This window comes from Canis lupus, chromosome 4, assembly GCF_003254725.2.
Source record: "Canis lupus dingo isolate Sandy chromosome 4, ASM325472v2, whole genome shotgun sequence".
Lineage (NCBI taxonomy): Eukaryota > Metazoa > Chordata > Mammalia > Carnivora > Canidae > Canis > Canis lupus.
This window is the reverse complement of record NC_064246.1, coordinates 33,927,395-33,946,919: the sequence shown is the minus strand read 5'-3', so window position 1 is coordinate 33,946,919 and position 19,525 is coordinate 33,927,395. Positions and strand designations below refer to the sequence as shown.

Genomic DNA, 19,525 nt, shown 5'->3' with positions numbered 1-19,525 from the left:
ATGGCTGGCTCCTCTGTGCGCATGCTGTGGAGGCTGGTGTCAGCCCTGGATCCAGGGCCACGGGTGCAGAGAGGAGGCTGCCTCGGCCCCAGCCCTCCAAATTCTTACAGCCTGCTGTGCAGAATAATTGTTACTAGCTACTGGCCACTGAGTTTGTGTCAGGCCCTGCTTTATGAGCTGAGCACACAGCACCTCAGTTAGGCTTAACGGCGACCCCATGCCATGGACTCTGCTTCTTGCCCTGCTTTAAGAGATTTGAAGACTGAGGCACAGAGAGTTTAGAGCTAACCTGCCAGTCCTGCAGTGTCAGTGATGGTGGAGCTTCAAGGTAAGGCAGATGGTTAGACTCCCGAGATCTGCTTCCTCTCGCTCTAGGATGCTGTCCTCTGAAATCACAGTGATATTATGCTGCCATAGAAACCGTGCAAGGTGTAGAGATGGCACGGGAAGGAAAGGGATGGTGATGGCTTTGCACGGGGAAGGAAGGCATCTGGATCTCCAGGGTGTGTGCAGGAAAATATCAGGTGGATAAGTGAGATAAAGGGGTTCCAGGCAGAGGAAGCACCATGGCCTGGTGCCGTAGAGGAGGACTGTGTAGGATTTCTCCTATCAGCATTGGCTCTGGAGCTGCGAGGAGACAGGTGCAGCAGCTGGAGATGAGACCAGAAGATGGAAGGGTGTGCAGGTCAGGTTAAGAAGATGGGATCCCCTCATGGAAAGGGTGGCTCAGGGAGAGGCGGCGATGATGATCCTGGTTGGCACAAAGGAGAAACAGGTTTCTGGAAGAGAAAATGAAGAGTGATCAAGGTGGAGCCCGGAGAGAGAGCATTTAGGGGATTGTTGTTCTTTTTGCCATTTTATTCTACATGTGACGATCTCTCAACACTCTGAACCAGGTGGTGCTCATTTAAGGCGAGGGAGAGCTTTGTGCCAAGTGGTCCTTCCCGGTCTGACTATTGCCCCTACCCCAAGGAAGCCTCTCCTTATCCACCCCCAGCTCAGACATCCGCTGCTGAGCCTTCCTCGTGCTCTCCCTCCCCCCAATATGCACATGGCCTGAGCTGCCTGCTTCTCCTTCAGTGTACAACAAACCCCAGGCTCTCAGAAGTGCTTTGTTTTTATCTTTGCCATCTTTTAATAATTGTCAACACCTAAAAATCAGGACACTTCATATAAAATCACAGATTTCTTTGTTTACTGAAGACAAATTGAGGGGTGGTGCTCAAAATGCAACAACTGGGTGGGACTCTAGAAGAGCTGCAAGCTTTGGCGGGGACATGGCTCTTCACTGCACATCCTGAGTGTGTGTCCCTGCCCACACCAGTTCTAAATGGCAGGGACTTGTCATCATCATCATCATCATCAATCTTGCCAACAATGTATTTCCTCCCGGTGCTGTAGGCGCTGGAGTTAGAGACCTTTGACGTCCAGCCACCCATGTTGCCCTGACTCTTATGCTGTGGTTGTCTGTATGCTTCTATGGCTGAGGGCAGGAATGATGGCTTATTCACCCTTTTGTCCCTCGAACTCAGCACAGGACCTGGTTTTGGGTGTTCAGTAACCCTATTGAATTAATCTACACTGAGGAAACATCATTGTGATAGGATTAGGCCCTGGCCAGTCATGCTCTGGGCTGAGGAACTGCAGCTACTTGGGGTTTGGAGTGAAGAATGTGGATAATGGGCCACACTGGGGCTTGGTCCTCAGGAGAACCTTGCAGCCCGTTCATATCCCTGCAGTGTGTGACATACACCCACCCTTCACTGCCTTTTTGCCCTTTCAGGACGTTCCAAGACCTCTCCAAACAAGTCGACATATCTTACGGCACCGTCCGGGATTCTGCCGTGTATGAGTACTTCCGAGCCAAGGGCACCAACCCCCTGGAACAAGACAGCACGTTTGCTGAACTCTGGCGGACCATCAGCAAGAATGGAGGGGCTGACAACTGTGTGTCCAGTCCTTCGGAAGGCATCAGGAAGGTAGGCGGGAGCTGGCCTTGGCCTCGTGTGTGCTGTGACGGGCCGTGGGCACCGTCGACTCCAAGGTAGGAGACACCTTCCTAGAGCATCTCCTCTGAGTAGCCCTGTCACCTGCAGGGCGATCCGTCTTCAGCCAGTTGGATAGAAATTTGTCACAGGCACGTGAGTGCGGTACACACATTCTTTAGGTAAGATGCCCGTTCTTGGCAACAGAAGCAGAGGGGCTACTCATTAGGTATCTTCTAAGTTTCCAAAGTTTCAGTGAAGAGCAGACAAGTTAAGCCTGAGACATAGACCCCCTGCCTCCTGGGCTTATAGGATGGGGGCCCACAGGGGCCTGCCCAGCCCAAGGGAGAACACTCAGCAAAAGCAGAAGCAGAGGACCAGGTAAGAGGTGGAGGGACTGAGGGCACAAGGTTGAGAAGAGGGTGGGCACACCCCGGGCAGGGTTAGAGTGGGGAAGAGCACACGTGAGGGGCGGAAGGCCCGGAGCGAGAACTGGACAGTTGGCCTGGCGTGTCTGGGGGGCCTGTGCTTTGGAAAAGAGGTGTGTTTGGGGGATGGTGATGAGGATAGCAAACCCAGGATGGAGTCTATGGTGGGGGAAGCTGAAGGGGAGCAGATGAGAGGGAGCCGGGGCCAGAGAGAGGGAGGACGCAGAAAAGCCATCACCTTCTTCAGCAGCGGGTTAGACTCTGTTCATTTATATCATATAATTGCCCACAATGACCTGAATTAATCATCGTCCTCCCGTTATACAGATGAGGGGGTCAGAGACAGGGGGTCACACTCCGAGGTAGGTTCTGATGCCTGGGGTCCGGGCTGTGTTTGGCATTTATCCACCACAGTGCTTGCGGAGCCCTCGAAGGTCAACGCGGAAGAAGATGGCGGGACGAAGGCAGGTGTCGCATCAGGGAGCTGCTGGTGGTGGTGTCCTGTCCGGGGACCCTCCCGTGCAGTAGCTGCTGTCCCTGAGGTTGCTAGTGAATGGTGTGAGAAAGCTGTGCCCCTGTGCAAGGCTGCTGTCTCCGCGCAGACGAGCAGTCCAGCCTGCCTCCGCGCCTCCTCCTTTGCCTTCTGTTCTCACGCAGCAGCTCGCCCGGGATGGCTTCTTGCTGTTGAGCCACACTGAGCAGCGGAACGTGTCTGGGCTCTAAAGCCTGACGCGCTTGGGTGTGAATCCCAGCTCCCTGCTCACCAACGATGTAAAACCGGGGACAGCGCTCTTCCTGTCTGGAACCTTCTCAGAGTAGAGAGAGGCCCTGTGGGGGCCTCCTCAGAAACTTAAAATATTCAGAAGAACGTGTTATGGTGGATACCGCGCCCAAGTGATAACCTGACAAAAATAGTAGAATGCAATATAAAAAATGTGCTATTCCCTTGCTTACAGCATTTATTAAAATCTTTGTTTTTAGTGAATTACAAAGGATGGCGCTCTAACCCCGAGCTCCTAGGTCTTTTTTCATCCCTGACAGTGAATCTTTGCAGCTGTAGGCGACCTTGTTTGGAGAGAATGAATACAAAGTTGACTTAAGGCTTCTTATGAATGTAAGGCCTAGGCCAAATGGCCTTTGAGTTTCTGCTGCCTGCTTGCTTTGTCTCTCAGAGAGAGCCAATAGTCCCATTCACATAGGATTTTTTTTTTTTGAGAATTTTTTTTTATAAATTTATTTTTTATTGGTGTTCAATTTGCCAGCATACAGAATAACACCCAGTGCTCATCCCATCAAGTGCCCCCCTCAGTGCCCGTCACCCAGTCACCCCCACTCCCCGCCCACCTCCCTTTCTACCACCCCTTGTTCGTTTCCCAGAGTTAGGAGTCTCTAATGTTCTGTCTCCCTTTCTGATATTTCCCACTCATTTTTTCTCCTTTCCCTCTTTATTCCCTTTCACTATTTTTTTATATTCCCCAAATGAATGAGACCATATAATGTTTGTCCTTCTCCGATTGACTTATTTCACTCAGCATAATACCCTCCAGTTCCATCCATGTCGAAGCAAATGGTGGGTATCTGTCTTTTCTAATGGCTGAGGAATATTCCATCGGATACATAAACCACATCTTCTTTATCCATTCATCTTGGATGTGAGGGCGATCTGGCTGCGACATCTGTCACCCCATTGATCGCCAGGGTTGATTCACATAGGATTCTTATGAGGATTCATTGCAACGGTGCTACAAAAAGTACTCCTTATAAGGAAAAGATGGCTACTTTTGACTTTATTAAACTTCCATTCATCGTTAGACACTTTAAAGAAAAAAAAAAGACAAGTCACACACTAGGAGGGAATATTTACGATGCATTATAACCAAGATAGGATTGAATATCAAGGTTATAGGAAGAGCTTTTCCAAATCCATAGGAAAAATTCAAACAATTTAACAGGAAAATGGGCAAAAGACTTGCACAGGCCTTTCACAGAAGAGGCAATGCGTATGGCCAGGAGGCCTAGGAAGAGATGCTCCAAATCATTAGTGATCGAGGATATGCAAATCAAGACCATAAAGGTATATCATTTTACACCAATTAGACTGGCATAAAACGAGAGGTGGTGGAGAGGACGGGAGTAACAGGTGGTTAATTGCTGGTGGGAGTGTACCCAGTACAACCACTTTGGAAATGAGCGTGCTATTCTCTTATAAAACGGAACATTCAAATACCCTGTGACCCAGCGAGGCCACTCCTATGTATCCGCCGAAAGGACACTCCTGCACACACTTCAGAAGTGAGAAAGGTCAGGGTAGTATTGCTTATAGAGTCAGAACCCTGGAAATGATCCAAATGAGCTTTAACAAGGTGAAAAAATATGACCTGCAATGAAATGAATGGCCTACAGCTTCGTGGAATAGCACAGTTGAATCTTCGCAGAATAACACATCGAATCAGAAAAAGCATTAACGGCAATTTCATGTGGGCCCACTAATAGGAAACAACGTACTTCTTAATACCCCATTTAAAATGTGTGAAACACATGCACGCACACACATCCCAAGTAACAATGGGGCACAAAATCCACGAGAGTGGCTAATACAGATGGGAGAGCCGGAGCAACAGGGAGCAGAGGAGCAAATGACTGTATGTAAGTCAAGGTCAGTGTTAGCTTCAGATTCACAGGGTCTAAAAAATTTTTTTTTCATTTCTCATTATAAAAAATGATTAATGAGTTAATGAAAAAGAGGGTCATTCCTGGACAAAAGTGTGTTCATGGTGTCCTGGACCTAGGGTTGTGATTAATCCCGGATTGCGTACCTACCTACCCTTCCAGATGAGTAAGTCCCAACCAAGCCAGGCAGAGGTTGGCTCCTAGAGACGCCAGGCCGTTTTGTCCTTGCCTGCTGGCCTCGCTCCTGGTGCACCTTAAGAGAACAAACAGCACCGCAGGGCCCTCACCGCAGGGAGATGAATCTGGAGATGGGTCGTCAAGGAAGTGTCTCCCCATCATCCTACTCACCCCTAGCCCATTGCTGGCACATTAAAAATCATCCCCCCATGGTGATGTGTAGGGTCTGAACTCACAATTAAAGCAACGTAGAGAAGGTAAGTAGGGGAAGATGCAAAGAAAGGATTCCTTCCAAGTGCCTGTAGCTTCATGGTACAGAACCTAATCTTTCTCCAGTACATAGGATGTGTTACTTTTATGACACCTTCATTTTATAAACCCCAAACCAGCTTTGGGATCACAAATCTCCCTCGTACATTCAGATCTTTAAGAAAAGAAAAAAAAAAAAAAGACCGACTGCCAGCACTAGACAAATGTTAAGGGTTTTATAACTAGTGTCATAAAAGTGAGTTTATGGTATTGTCAGAAAGTGGAGTGGGCTGCATTTTTTACTGGAAGGAGAGCTCAGCTTTGCTCTCAGATCCTCTTCGTGGGCCTAGGAGGCAGCGGCGAGGAGGGGGGCCTCCTATATTTAAATGGTTACCTCAAACTCTCCCTGTCTCCTGCCCCCATGGGGCGGCCCCTCACCTGTCCCCCCACCCCCACCCCCTTGCCAGGCTACAGCTTCAGAAACCTGGAGAATGCCACCCACCAGCTGCAGACCAGGCTGAGGGGGGCGCCGCCCCAAGTGAGGGTCGTGTCCTGAATTCAGGAACTATTAAGGAAAAATCCAGCCAAAGACACCCTGCTTCTGTGCAGCGTAGGCAGCCTGGCAAAGGTGAGGAGGGGGTGCCCTCCCCCCGAGGGACGTCGCCAAAAGCTCTTTTAGCAAGGGGAGGGTGACCTCGCTTCTAATTTCCAGTTACTCTTTGGCGACTCTGGCTCCATTTCTGGAGGGCGCTCGGGAGTGGAGCGATGTCTAATTGCTACTAAAGTCAAGGAGCTTGGAGTAGAGGGTAACCTCAGAGAGCTGCTATTATTTTTTCTTTGGGAGTGCTACAGCTTTTAATGACTTGAAACCAATTTAGGTGGGAAATTGCTTAGCAAGAGGTGATTACTTCTCCGCAACATCAGAACCAGGGGAAGGGATCGTGTCACGGTGGCCCCACCTCTGCGACCCACTCCTTCCTGCTGGTGGCTGCTCAGACGTGGAGGGGGTGGCCCTGGCTGGGCCCTGGAGAGAACAGGAAGGAGTGTGTGAGGGGAAGGCAGTTTTGTTTATTTATTTATTTATTATTATTATTATTTTAATAATAAATTTCTTTTTTATTGATGTTCAATTTGCCAACATACAGAATAACACCCAGTGCTCATCCCGTCAAGTGCCCCCCTCAGTGCCCGCCACCCAGTCACCCCCACCCCCCGCCCTCCTCCCCTTCCACCACCCCTAGTTGGTTGCCCAGAGTTAGGAGTCTTTATGTTCTGTCTCCCTTTCTGATATTTCCCACACATTTCTTCTCCCTTCCCCTCTATTCCCTTTCACTATTTTTTATATTCCCCAAATGAATGAGGCCATATAATGTTTGTCCTTCTCCGATTGACTTATTTCACTCAGCATAATACCCTCCAGGTCCATCCACGTCGAAGCAAATGGTGGGTATTTGTCGTTTCTAATGGCCGAGGAATATTCCATTATATACATAGACCACATCTTCTTTATCCATTCATCTTTCGATGGACACCAAGGCTCCTTCCACAGTTGGGCTATTGTGGACATTGCTGCTATGAACATTGGGGTGCAGGTGTCCCGGCGTTTCACTGCATCTGTATCTTTGGGGTAAATCCCCAGCAGTGCAATTGCTGGGTCGTAGGGCAGGTCTATTTTTAACTCTTTGAGGAACCTCCACACAGTTTTCCAGAGTGGCTGCACCAGTTCACATTCCCACCAACAGTGCAAGAGGGTTCCCCTTTCTCCGCATCCTCTCCAACATTTGTGGTTTCCTATTAAGTGCCCACAGCATGCAGTTCTACCAACAGTCCTGCCTGCGCTCCGTAAGTCTCCTAAACACGGGGTTGTCCCGGAATGAGTCACGTGCTGGCTGGCTGAGCAGAAATGCATAAATCTGAGATGTAGTTGGTGCCATCGGTTAGCAGGTCACCCCCGTGGATTCCCTGATGGGACTGGGAAGGGAGGTCACTCCGGGCTCCGGCTCAGGCTTGCTGCTTAACGGCCCTGTCTTAGGAAGGAAACCCGGCCGGTCCGCACAGAGGAGAGGGGCTGCCTTCCTCTCCCTCCGCCACCCGCTCCTGTCGGCCCAGGAAGGCGTAGACCCATACGGGCAAACCCCGGTCCATGGGCGAAATCTGGCCTCCCGCCTGCTGTTGTAAATGAAGCTTTACTGGGGCACGGCCACACTCCTTCACTTACGTGCGGTCTACGATGTCTCCCCTACTGCCTCAGCACAATTGGGTAGTTGTGACAGAGACCATAAGGCCTTCAAAGCCTAGAAGGTACATGGCGTGGCCCTTTGCAGGACACGTTTGCAGATCCCTGGTGTGGGCCAGCAGCGGGGCCGGGGACGCTGCCCTAGTGTGTATCTAAGAGCTCATATGTGTGTCCAGTCCCTTGTCATCTGGCTCTGCATTGTCTCAGGGTGTGCAAGGATACCAAGGCAGGAGCCCGTTCTCTAGTTCTGCGCCATCTAACAGCCCCTAGGTGCCTGCGGCAGCACAGCACCCAGCTCTGGGCCACCCAGTGGTACGCTGGTGTGTCTAGCCGTGCGTCATCTTAGCTCTGTGCCATCTAGTGGCTCACGGGCTCTGCCCACACGCTGTCCTCTCTTGTCCTTCTTAGGTCTAACCCTAGTGGCCCAGGGGCTTCTCCTTCACGATCCCGGGTCCCAGCTCTGCTCCTAGCCCAGCCTTCTTCCCCCTGAAATCTGTTTAGCCGTCTCTGTAGTCCAGGCCCTGTGCCAGACGATCTACGTGTATTATTCTTTTCATCCTAAACGGAACTACTTGATTATCATTATCTACATCGTATAGAACTGGGACCTGAGCCCCAGAGAGATGAAGTGGCTTTTGCCCAAGGTCACAGGGACCTGAGTAAGTCATGGCACAGTCCAAGCCAAGGCTCATTCCAAACTTCCTCTCCCCAGGGGGTAGCATTCCCATCTCTATGCCTCACTGTGCCTCTCTCCCTCGCGTACTCTTTACCTGTGCTTTTATTTCCCTTCCTCTTTTATGCCAAAGTAAGGAGACACCGGCTTTTAAAAGCCTTACCTGTCCTTCTGTACCTTAGCAAAGCTTTCTTCAGTCTCTGATTTTGATCTTTTGATTTCTAAACTACTAAAATATCAATTAAAGACATTTTGAGATGCAGAATTGGGCTGGCAGGTGGTTCAGATTTATACAAGAATAACTTCGTCACATGAAATCAAACTTCCATGTTGTTGGAATTTTTTTCTTCAGCTTTTGATCAACACTAGCAAGTAATATCCAGTGTAACCCAATTTCGGTGCAGTGCCAGGGCTGACCTGGACTGCCAATTATTAAGGCTTTCCATAATCAGACCTCATATTTAATAACATTGTCAAATAGAATACGGTGTTAATAGTTCAAATGTCAATCTTTGCAGCTCATTGAGCTCTTCGGATACATACACAAGTTGCTTGTTTCAGACCCTGTGGCTAGAGATAGTATTTTTCCGAGGGAGGTAGCTTTTGAGTCCAGCAGTCGTAACAGAAGGTGGTTTTTTCCACTCGGTAAATACCGCTGAGGTCATAAAGTGTGAATGCAAATTCAGGAAGAAAACAGGCCCACAAATCTTATTTATTTCCACACTGATCTAATGCTTGCCATGGACCAGATTGGGTATCACCCATCAGCCCCTGTGCTTTGTCCCTTCCTCTTGCTCTCTGCTCTGTGACAAGGGCTGCCTCTTTTGCATACGCTGTCTGCTGAATGTCAGGAACTGTACCCTGTGGCAGAAAAGGATAGGGTTAGGGGCCGTACTCTGAGGCGGGAAGGTCCTTCTCGGGGTCCCCAGAAAGACTGCAGCTTTCCATGGGAGGACAGGGAACGTGGGTGCCCCACGGGGTCTTCATCTGGAAGGAGCAAGTTGAGGAAGCATCCTGGTTTCCCAGCCTCTGGAAGTTCTCACTGAGGAGTGAGGGGGAAGAGGCTTCGATGGAACGTGTTCCTTTGTATTTGGGGGATGCTAGGTGCAATGACCAGGGAGATTTGGCCAGTTTGATCAAAGGGACTCTTAATGTGGCTCTGGCCTCCTGGAAAGGGGACCGGTACAGACAGGCAGCCCCTGCAGAGGAAAGGAACAACACAGGCTCGGCAGCAGCCAGGCCTTCGAGGCTTGTCCAGGACACCTGTTCAGCTCTTTCTCTGCTTCCGAGTCCATGCAGAACAGGGATTTGATGTGCCTCCTTCCTTCTGAGATGCTCACATGGGATAACTGTTCATCTCTATATCTTTTATACTTGCTCGAAAGCACCATATCCATTTTTCGAGTTGGATAGTCTCTTTTTATTCGTTCATTTATTCACTTACTCATCCATTCAAGACACGTAGCTTGGATAGCTTCTCCTAGGAGTTTGAAGATGGGAGTTTAAGTCCCACTTTTGACTTAATATAATCTGTGGCTTGTCTCTGGTCAAGTGAATTCACCTTCTGAGCCATCTGTGAGACTGAGAAGAGCCTGCCCAGGTTAGCGGTGAGCCTACCAATGCATTCAGCAGAAAGCGTCCAATATGGTAGCGAAAGATGGACATTCAATTGGAGAAGGACCATCATTATATGGTCTCATTCGTTTGGGGAATATAAAAAATAGTGAAAGGGAATAAAGGGGAAAGGAGAAAAAAATGAGTGGGAAATATCAGAAAGGGAGAAGAAAATGAGAGACTCCTAACTCTGGAAACGAACTAGGGGTGGTGGAAAGGGAGGAGGGCGGGGGGTGGGGGTGAATAGGTGATGGGCACTGAGGGGGGGCACTTGACGGGATGAGCACTGGGTGTTATTCTGTATGTTAGCAAATTGAACACCAATAAAAAATAAATTTATAAAAAAAAAGAAAGTGACATTCGGTAGCTGTCAGCAAACTGCCTCAGCGTCTACTCTTTGTGAGGAAAACAAGATAGCTAACATATAAAGACAAGTATCACCTAGTCCTTTTATGAGGTATAACTGACAGACAATGAAATGCACATGTATTAAGTGTTTGTTGAATGGGTTTAGACAACTGTATACAGTTGTATAATCAACACCGAAAACAAGCTACAGAAGCTCTCCATCATTTGGGGAAATTTTCTCATGTCACTTTCTGGATACTGCTTATGCCCAGAAGCAACCACTTACAACTTTCTAGAAACACAGATTAGATTTACCTGTTCTTGGAGCCCCTTGGTGGCTCAGCGGTTGAGCGTCTGCCTTTGGCTCAAGGTGTGTTCCCAGGGTCCTGGGATCGAGTCCCATATCGAGTCTCCATCCCCCATGGAGCCTGCTTCTCCCTCTGCCTGTGTCTCTGCCTCTCTCTCTCTGTGTCTCTCAGGAATAAATAAAATTAAAAAAATATTTACCTGTTCTTGTAATTCATATAAACAGAATAATATAAAATATGCGTATTGTGCTCAGTTTCTTTCACCCAGTGAAACACCAATGAGATTTAAGTTGTGGATATCAGTACTTCTTTTTCTTTCTTCTTTTTGAGTAGTATTCCATTATATGAAAAAGCCTCAATGTGTTCATCCATTCTCCAGTTGACATGCATTCAGTTGTTGCCAATTTGGGGCTGATACGACTAAGACTGTATGATCATTTTTATACAGATCTTTTGTGGAGATATGTTTCCATTTTTCTTTACTGAATACAAAAGTGGAATTCTTGGGTCATGGGGTAGATGTGTGTTTGCCTCTATAAGGAATTGCCCAAGCACCTCCACCTCTATTTTTGCTCCTACTAGTCGTACCTGAGCCATATACTTGTAAGCTCCAGTTACTGGACATCCTAACCAACATTTAGTGTTGTAGTCTTTTTGACTGTAGACAATTTAGTGGATGTGAAGGATGGTTCTAGATAATTTTGCTGCAGACATCCTGCTGCAAGCATTTTCACTGCAAACATTTTCGCCACATAACTAATTAGCGACCAGGCAATTTTGCCATAAAAGATAGAATAACTGGTTGACAATCTGGTTTCATTTCTCCATTGAAAAATTCTTCTTTTTTTATATTATATAAATCTTAGCTAGCCCTCATAATTTCTACACAGTAACATGTAGAGATGATGGTCTTAAAATAGTGAATGATGACAAATCCATATGTTGACTTGATAGAAAATACAGTGATAAAACTTACTGGAAGTGTGAAATAAGGGAGTGTAAAGCCAGATTGCACTCTAGACAACACTAGAAAATGACGACAGATCAGTTACAATGATCACAAAGCTCAGTTACAAATGTATTACAGCGTTAGCATTTCTTCCACATTTTCCATAGAACTTTAGAGCATCTGTCAGTGGACGTGTGACCCTATGCCTATGGGAGTGTAGGAGGCTCCCATAATGCAATACAAAGCTCAGTTACAAATATGCATCCTAGTATTTGGAAAACCGATATCTATCTTAATAATTAATTTTATTTTTTTTTCATGTTTCATTATGTCCTTTGTAATGTCCTTCTTTTCTTTTTCATTATGTTATCTTTTATAGCAAAATTGCCTTATGGCCAGTTAGTTATGTGGTAGAAATGCTTTCAGCAAAGATGACTGGCAAAGATGCTTATGACAAAAACGTGGACATGGTGAAGGATATCCCATTTTTTAATTGGCATTATTTTGGCGGCTAATGATGGCTGGCATCTCTCATGTGCTTATTGGCCATCCACATAGCCTCTTTCGAGAAGTGTGCACACAATCTTTTGTTAATTTTTACAGGCCACTGCAGCTTTTCATTATAGATTTAGGTGAGTTTTCAATATCTTCTAGATGTAAGTCCTTGATCAAATGCAAGTCCTGCAGCTATAATTTCCAGTCTGTAACTTGCCCGTTCATTTTCTTAATGGTGTTTTTTAAAGAGTAGAATTTTTAAATGTTGATAAAACCCCACATATAAGGGTTTTTTTTTCTTTTATGGTTTTAATGCCTTTTTGTCCTAAGAAAATTTCCTACCTTAAAGTTGCACGTTTTATTCTAGAAGATTTTCACATTTTTTCATCTATTTATGTTTCACACCTATGTTGCATATCATATTAATTTTTGTATATGGAATAAAGAAGTGGTTCAGGTTCACTCCCCCCATACGTATATCCAATTGATTTAGCACCATTTATTAAAATAAAAAATAAAAACATGTTTGCCTAACAAGGAGAATAGATGTGTTGATTGAAAATTAACTGGCCATATATTTGTTGGTCTCTTTCTGGATTCCATATTCTGTTCCACCGATCTATATACTTACACTTTTTTAAAAAGATTTTATTTATTTACCCATGAGAAATACAGAGAGAGAGGCAGAGACAAAGGCAGAGGGAGAAGTAGGCTCCATGCGGGAAACCTTGATGTGGGACTCAATCCCAGGACCCCGGGGTCATGACCTGAGCCAAAGGCAGACGTTCAGCCTCTGAGCCACCCACGTGACCTGATCTATATATTTATTCTTATGCCAATACAATAGTGTCTTGATCACTGTAGCTTTGTAATAATTCTAATACCTCCTTAAATCAGGTAGTGTAAGTCCTTCAACTTTGTTTCTCTCTTATAAGAGTATTTGGGCAATTCTAGATCATTTCCATTTCCATTTAAATTTTAGAATCATCTCATCAAACTTCTTCAAAAATGCTTGAAACTCTGATAGCTCTTATACTGAATCTATAGATCATTTGAAGTAAAATTGATATCTTCACAATTTTGAGTCTTCTAATCCACAACAGTAGTTTTTCCTTTCAAAATACCCAACTTTTGACTTCATTGATTTTTCTCTGTTGTTATAGTTTGTTGATTTCAGATTTTTTGTTAAAATCTTTTTCTCCTATTCACTGTGGTTTTAATTTGCTCTTACTTCTTGCTTCTTAATGTTGAAACTTATACCATTGCATTTTACTCTTGTTCTCTCTCCTGATACAAGCATTTAAAGCTATAAATTTGCTTCTATGCCCTGTTTCAGCTGAATCCCATGGATTTTTATGTTGTATTTTCATTATCATTAAGCTCAAAATATGAAGTGTCAGACTTAGTCTTTTTCTTTACAATGTCCCTATTGAGTTCTGGAGGACAGCAAATGGCTGTGATTTAATGTGGGAAGAGGTTATGGGTATAGAGAGCAGGGATTTATTCTGTTTAGTGAGACTGAGGAAAGCTTCCTAAGGTTCTTCAGTCATGAACTCACATTTACAATCCAAACACCTCAATTCCTTTTCAGTTTTGAGGATGCGAGGGTGAGAATGTGAGAGAAAACTGGCAAGCAGAAAATCAAACACACAGAAAAATAAAGGAAACCGTAGCAGCGAAAAAGAGAGTTGACTGCCGCGCAAACAAAATCCATTTTTATTTCTATGGAACGTATAGGTTCCTTGTAGGAGGATGAAGGCAGTGGTGTTTTCCGTGCTGAGCAGTTGCTGTCTACACAACCCCTTCCTGGGGCCTTGGGCTGAATTCTAAGTGTCTTAGCCATGTAATATACCTCGGCCTTTAACTCTGGCCCAACCCAACTCCAAGCACACTAAGGTTAAATATCCCCCAATCCATGCCAGGGTTTAAAGTAATAAGGGCTTTTAAGAGGAAATCATATAGATTTATAATTTAAATGTAATATATCACCATTAAGAAAAGCTTGAAGTACTCCTAAAAGTAAGCAGAGAAGAACCAGCCAGACTTTTTTTTTCATCACCTAAATAAGCCTCCAGGGATTTCTTGTATACATTCCTGTCTAGTCTTTTTTGAATCTCTACAAATACCTTTTTTTCTACAAAGATTTTATATAATTACAATGTTACAGAAAATATATTTTATCCTGTTTTTCTAATACTATTACAGAACCTCATAAAAATTATTTTTGTGGCTAATTAATATTGCATCAAATAGATGTAAAACAATTTATTTAAATATTTTCTTCTTGTTTATCATTTGGATTATTCCTTAGTTTTCACAAATATAAATAACATTATTATGAACATCTTCAGGTGTAATGGTTTTTTAGGTACTATATTTATTCCTTGTAAGATCAAATTCTCAAAAGTAGAATTATACTATCAGAAAAGAATATATACATTGAAAGCTCTTGACACAATACTGTTGAGTATCGCCAAAAGTAGAATTTTAAATAAATTACATTCTTATTTTTGAGATCAGAAGAATACTCAGGTTTCAAAAACTTTTTTCTCATCAAAACCTTGTGGATTTATCTTTAGTATAAAAGATCTTTTTTATAAAATGGTACTTTTTCTACTTTTCTCATGTCCTCTGTTGTGATTTTCTTCCTTCCTTTCTTTTTCTTTTTATATAGGTACATATGTATTTTGCTTTATTTTGTTTTATTATTCTGGGAATGGAAGTAAAGAAGAAATCACTTCCTTTTCAACTCATTTTTCCCTTGGCCCACATTAGGTATCGCAATCCATGAATTTTGGTGGGTTTGAGAAAGTTAAGATCATGGTTAGATATCTATCTTTATTTAATAATCAGAATTGATGCAAATACAAACCCCTTCCTCAAATATGTATTTTTTCAGCAATTTACTTTGGTCTCTTATTCATTCATTAACTCATTTATGAGTGCTGAGCTCAGTTAATATGTAAAAGTGGGCTTGATACTTTCCTTCTAAAATTGAGTTAGAATTGATGTAAGGCCAAAATAAAGACTGAGGCTGATTTTGGACAGTATGTTCTTTCAACATTAAAAAAAATAATTTATTTCTTTTCTTACTTTATCCATGCCTTTCCTTCCTTCTGTTGGAGCCTGGGGTCAATGTTTGGATAATCAGGAGATTCATATAACATGTTGGCTGCCATCAGAGAGACATGGGATGGCTCAGGTGTGGTGTGAAGCTTCTGCCATGTTTTAGCTGAGTTATGCTTTAGCACAACCTGTTTATTAAAGAGAAAAACTGTAATTCGAGGAGGATGAGGGACTTCCTGAAAGTCAGTCTTGAAGTCCGTTTGGGACCTGGGGCTTGAGCTCAGTATTTCCCTCACTCCAGCACTTCCAGGCACATTGCAGAAGTGAGGGAGAGACATGATCAGAGTAAAACTTCACCTCTTGCCTTCCACTCATCTGGTAGCCCGAGTGCTTCCCTTCCCTGTCCCCTCGTTTATACATCACCTGACGCTTGGAACATCCTTCCCTTTCTTGGTTGGCCAGACTGCTTCCTAGTTATTCCTCCACTCTTAGCAGAGGCATTAACTCTTCCTGAAGCTCCTACCCTCCACCCCATCCCTAACTCCCCCTTCCCCTGGGGCAGGGCCAGAGGCTCCCTTATCACACTGTGTATCCTCGAGCAAGGCTTCATCAGATGCCATCCCGTCCTTAGTGCCCTACTTTGCCACAACCCCAATACACTCAGAGGCTCCTTAGGCCTGTGTCTTAATCATTCATCTGTCCTCAGGGCCTGGAGCAGAGGTAGGCATAGCAGCAAAGCACGTGGATGTCCATCTATCCCTTCTAAAAATCAAACAAAATAAATGCTCAATGAGTAACAAATGAGAGTGTGCAGAAATGTAGGCATGTGCAACTTTCTTCAACACAAATGTGTGGGATTGCTGGTACCCAGTTGCCAAGAGGGCAAGAAGGGGTGAGGAGGGGCAGGGAAGGCGGGGGGTGGGGGGGACTTAGTCAGTCTCCTGGAGCAGGTTCCCATACAATGGACTAAGTTGGCCCCTTCGTAACACCCTGCTGCTTAATTCTGTTTGATGATGATTGGTTTGGGATAATATAGTCCAAAGATCAAGGAAAGCCCCTACTGTGCTTCTCTTATTAAATTACTTTGCTTTGGGTTTTGACCATTGCCAAGCAAATCTCGTTATGAATTCTTCAATTACTTTCTTTTGCGATTTTAATAATTTGGTAGGGTAAGCTCTGGAATCAAACCAATATCCGTGCCATCATGCTAACTTTGATTATTTTCAAATTCTTCATTAGAGGGGTGGGAGGATATTCACTCCCCTTAAATCTGATTTTATTTTTCAGATTTGCTCTGCCCCATAATTTGCTTTGTACCCAGGTCTGATATGCTTCACCTTAGTGCTGGCTGTAAATGTGGGCTGATTCCATTCTGTTTGTTCCACTGAGTATTATTGCTTTGGGTTTTATGATTTAAGTTTTTACATGTTGAATTGAATTGTTTTGTTATTTGATTACATTAAAATCAAAAAGCGATTGCTGATGAAAACAATTTTGATTTATTGCGTCAGCCAGATTGTTGGCAATTTCTGTTTAGCTTAGTTTTATTTCCATTTTGTTGGTATAATGTTGTTTCTGCAGAAACAGGGAGAAAGGGAGGAAGGGAAATAACATTTATAAAGAATGATTCCATGGGACATTGTGCTTCTGTACTTTATCTTCACCATTGATGGCATTTTGCGATATTTCCATTTTGCAAATGAGGAACACAAAACACAAGAAGGTTGAACAGTTTGTCCAAAGATTATCGGACTCTTTCTGCCATCCATGTGTTCATTATTATTACTATTATTATTATTACCATCACCATCACCATCATCATCAATAATATAAAACCTATTTGAGTAGAAGTAGTGGTTTCCAGTGGGATGCGTAGCTCTAATGAAGAGTCTCTTTATCTTCCAGTAGAGATATTAAGGTTGGCTTCGAACCTGACATTTGAAAATTTTAGTATGTGTTGGCATGTGTGTGAAAGGCGCACATACACATGCACACACACACACAAACACAGAGAAGGGCAGAGACAGAAGGAATGAGGGGTGGATGAGCTTAAATCAGGAGCGGCCTTAAGAACAGTAAAAGCTCTGAAGGTCGTGCCCCCCAAGAATCAGATCAAGAAAGCAACCAGGGATGGCGCGGAGCTGGTGAAGAGCACGCTGAGCAGGGAGACCCGGTGTCCCTGGGATCTGCAGCACCCCCGCCTGGAAGAGGCCTCGGACCCCCGTGTGCAGCCCAGATCTCAGACCCAGCTTCCTACGCGAGAAGCGGTCTCCGCGCTTTCTCGAGGCCTCGGCACCCCTGGGCCGTGTGCCCACCACGTGCTGCCAGGTGGAGCTCAGAGTTTGTCCACTTCAAGCTCTCTGGTCCGGGTGTGGCCTCTCTTGTAGCTCCTCAAAGCGCTTTCAGGCTATTGCGGGAGCTTTTTGTCTCAAGGCCGACATTTCAGCAAAGGCCATAAAGATGGGCTTGGAGAAGGAGACTCCTCACCAGGAACCCCCGGAGATGGCCTCCCAACACCTGAGGCGGTTGTCTTTAATATGAATCATGACCACACACGATTTTACTGCCTCCCTGTCCTTCGGGCACAAGATGCCAATTCCCAACACCTTTTATGGCTAAACTAAAAGTGGGAGGAAGTGACTACAGATGGCAAAGCCACCCTGGCCTGGGGCGGCATTGCGGGGGGGCGGGGGGGGGGGATTCATGCATCTCCTTTGAACTTTGTCAAGTGCTTGGTTAAAGCACCATAGGTGGGGGGAGTGCTGCAAGGGATTGGGGCTAACAAGAACTGGGTTTGGTTCTGGCCTTCCCTCTTGTGCCAGAGGCGAGACTTTGGGGAGTTAACTCACTCCCAAAGTTATGGCCTCTGAAAAATAGGAATGATCATCCTGTGTCTTTCCAGGTTTACCTTCCAGTTTAGAGGTGATGTGAGGTGATGGGTGCAGTGCCTGAGAGAGCACGTCATTCTCAGAGTGTGGCCCTTGGACCAGCAATACCAGCATCATCCAGAACATGTTAGAAGTGAAATTCTTGAGCTCTGCTTTCAACCCTAGTGAATCAGAAGCTGAGGGTGGGGCACAAGGCAGAGATTAATAATCTGTATTTGAAGATACCCTCCTGGTGATTCTTATTCCTTCTTCAGTTTGAGAACATGCATTTGAATGAGTGGTGTTTATGGTTATTGTTATGATCGATGTTTTGTTAGTATGAATATTTGATTTATTCCTGGATCTTAGAAAGTGACTCTTGGCCAGAGACCCAAGGGTGTCCTCTGATGCTGCCCATGAAGGTCAGCCTCTGGAGGAGAGAACAGGACTGAGAGGAGCAAACCTGATGGGGTGCACAGGACATATCCAGTCCAGCTCCAGTGATGCTGATGCTGCAGGTCCAGGGAACACACTTCGAGAACCACTGGTCCATATCATAGATTTTTGAGGCTATTAAAGCCGCAGAAGACGTTAAGGACGATGTCCACTCGCCTTCCATATTTACAAGTCAGTAGTGAGTTGGTAACCGGGCCAAGACTGTGACCCAGGCTAGCAGTCTTTCTAATTTACCAGGCTAATGACTGAGGAAGATCTCAAGTGTTGTTTCCCCCAAGACATTTGTATTTTAATGCAAAAAATCAGGCTTCCCAGATTCTAGCATTTGTGCCTTCAGTTCTTCACTTTATACACATTTATTCAGCACCAACTGTATACCAGATATCATTCTGGGCAGTGACTAGGACATGCATGGCCATGGGGCTGACATTCCTTCCTGTGTGTGTGTGTGTGTGTGTGTGTGTGTGTACATGCGCACACAGGGAGTATCTGCACGGCCCCAGCCCCGGGCTTCTTCGTAGGATGTTTGACCACATGCCTGTCCTCTGTCTGCCAGATTCATCTATTCTTGAGTTGGTTCCCTTTCCTAAGACGACATTTTTCATTCTGTATTCTTTTCTCTTTATAACCTATTTTGTATCTAAGCAAGTCAGTTTTCTCTTTCTTTTAGATCATTCTTAATCTTTCCCATGGAAAAACTCAGATTAGATTGCTGTTTACCATGGTCTTTGGACAATTTAAAGTTTTGACAAATCATCTAAAATCAATGTGTCCCTCTGCCCTGCTGGGAAAGCTGTTTATAAAGCCCCTGGTTTTGCTGACAGTGAGCAGTTTTAGACTTTGAGGGAGGAGCCATTGATTATTCTAAGTTAGGACTTTTCTTTTTCCTTTGTACTGAACCAGCTCCTTCTCCCTTTGAGATGTGAGAAACCTTCTCCCACTAGGATAGTACTTAATTCACTAAATAAGACTTTCTCCGAGCGTTAGAGGCCCAGAAAAGGAAT

General features: G+C 44.9%; 1 protein-coding gene across 3 annotated transcripts in view; it reads left to right on the top strand.

The window, feature by feature from the left end:
* Positions 1-19,525, top strand: part of GRID1 (glutamate ionotropic receptor delta type subunit 1) — a 639,650-nt gene that overhangs the window by 594,931 nt on the left and 25,194 nt on the right. For all 3 annotated transcript variants that reach the window (XM_025435395.3, XM_035715124.2, XM_035715125.2), the window contains one exon: positions 1,784-1,979. In XM_025435395.3, the coding sequence (XP_025291180.1) occupies positions 1,784-1,979 (196 nt within the window). The remainder of the gene's footprint in view (positions 1-1,783; positions 1,980-19,525) is intronic.